General features: G+C 38.5%; 1 protein-coding gene across 1 annotated transcript; it reads left to right on the top strand.

Annotated features, from left to right (window-relative positions):
* Window positions 1-905: 905 nt before the first annotated feature.
* Window positions 906-1,835, top strand: LOC141547355 (vomeronasal type-1 receptor 4-like). The gene has a single exon (XM_074275800.1). It carries the CDS (start codon window positions 906-908, stop codon window positions 1,833-1,835), a length of 930 nt encoding a protein of 309 aa, XP_074131901.1.

The raw sequence follows: 1,835 nt of genomic DNA, 5'->3' as shown, positions 1-1,835 counted from the left end.
ATGTGCAATGGATCTATTAACTATAAAAAATGTGTATTTCCATATGTCTTGTAAAAAGCATTGTGGGCATGTGTAGCCACATGTTTAGAGGGGAGAAAAATATAAACATTTAACCCTGTCTCCAAGGGAGTCTTTAATTCCTGCATGAGGCCATCAGTCTGCAGGCAACATACACACACACACACACACACACACACCTCTTTAAGGAGTTGAATTTTCCACATCAAAAGAAAACAATCCCCCAGCATTCCAATATTTCTGATCACTTAGCCTATCAGAGTAAGAATGATCCAAGCTGACATCTGCAGGGTTGATCATTCTCATCAAGTTCCAGTTATTCAAAAGATCATCAAAATGGCCTTGCTTTGCTTGAGGAACTTGCTAAGCACTAGTAATAAAATTAAAAGCACCCAATACAATCTCTGCCCTCGATCACTTACATTCTAATGAAAGAACAAAAAAATAAATGAAAGATTACAGAAAGGGGAACTGAGACTTGTATAATAGCATGGTAAAGGAAAGGAAGTAACCTGAAGATATGGACGTGGAAAGATAAAGGAAAAACTCAAACATGACAGCTGAGGATCCTGGGAACTGTCCGAGGTCCTAGTGGGAAGGAATTGATGCTCATGGCCCAAAAGATGAGGATAGTTTGGAGACATATTACTAAAATACACAATAAATGAATGATAAATACTTCTGAGTTGATTAATTGAATACGTGTCTCACAAATACTAGAATGGTACTACTTATCTAGGAAGGCTTGTCACTCCTCAGAGAGAAGATGAGTAATTTGTAGAATTTTATTGGGAATTTCTTGTTCTGGAAAAATCACATTTTCCTGTGTTTCTTTCTCTCTAGGTCACTTTGAATCTGACAGCAAAGTTCTCTAAGACCCAGAAGGAATGAGTTCTGATAGAGAAGGCCTGCAAAATATCTACTTGACCATGATTTTCTTTGGAATTTTGGGGAACATGTCCCTGCTTTATCTACATAGCCTTAAATTTCTCACTGGTCACAAGAAAAGACTCATAAGCCTAATCATAATCAATTTGTCCTTGGCCCATGTCTTGATGATTCTTTTCAGGGGCATCCCCACAATAATAGCCAAATGGGGGTGGAGATCTTTGCTAAATGAAACAATGGGTAAAATCTTAAATTACCTCATAAGAGTAACTCGGGGCCTTTCCCTTTGTAATACCTGCCTCCTGAGTGTCTTCCAGGCCATCATTATCAGCCCTAGTAGCCTTAAGTGGACAAAGGTTAAAACTAGAGCCCAAAAGTGTATTCCTTCCTCCTGCATTTTGAGTTGGGTTTTTAATCTTCTTCTTGATATTGCTGCACCTCTGAATATAAGTACTTTAAAAAATAGCAGTAATGAAAGATGGAGGATTGGACATGTTTCTTTTGACTTGCAAGCCAAAAGTATTATAAAAAGTTTAATTTTGGAATCAGTTGTGGATGCTCTGTTTATGGGTCTCATGATCTGTTCAAGTTGCTATATGGTGTGTGTCTTACATAGACACAACCAGAGAGTCCAACACATTCATAGAAGCAACCATTCCCATAAAGCTTCTCCTGAGAACAGAGCCACGAAAGCCATTCTAATTCTGGTGGTCACCTTTGTCTGCTTTAACTCAGTCAGCTCCCCTTTTGTTATTTATGTAGCTTCTACTAGAGAAACCAGATACTGGGGGCTACAGTTCACTGTTACACTTTCCATGTTTTATCCCATTGTCAGCCCTTTCGTGCTGATAGGCATTGACACCCAGAAACCCAGTTTTTTTGCCACTCTTCTATGTTTCAAGAACTATGTTTCAAGAAATACTTTCTAG

This window comes from Sminthopsis crassicaudata, chromosome 6 (genome assembly GCF_048593235.1).
Source record: "Sminthopsis crassicaudata isolate SCR6 chromosome 6, ASM4859323v1, whole genome shotgun sequence".
NCBI classification, from domain to species: Eukaryota; Metazoa; Chordata; class Mammalia; order Dasyuromorphia; family Dasyuridae; genus Sminthopsis; species Sminthopsis crassicaudata.
The sequence above is the reverse complement of the archived record's forward strand: the minus strand, read 5'-3'. Positions and strand labels throughout refer to the sequence as shown.

Bases quoted from the DNA above. Each gene is read 5' to 3' on its own strand.
- LOC141547355 (XM_074275800.1), top strand. From the start codon at position 906: ATGAGTTCTGATAGAGAAGGCCTGCAAAATATCTACTTGACCATGATT.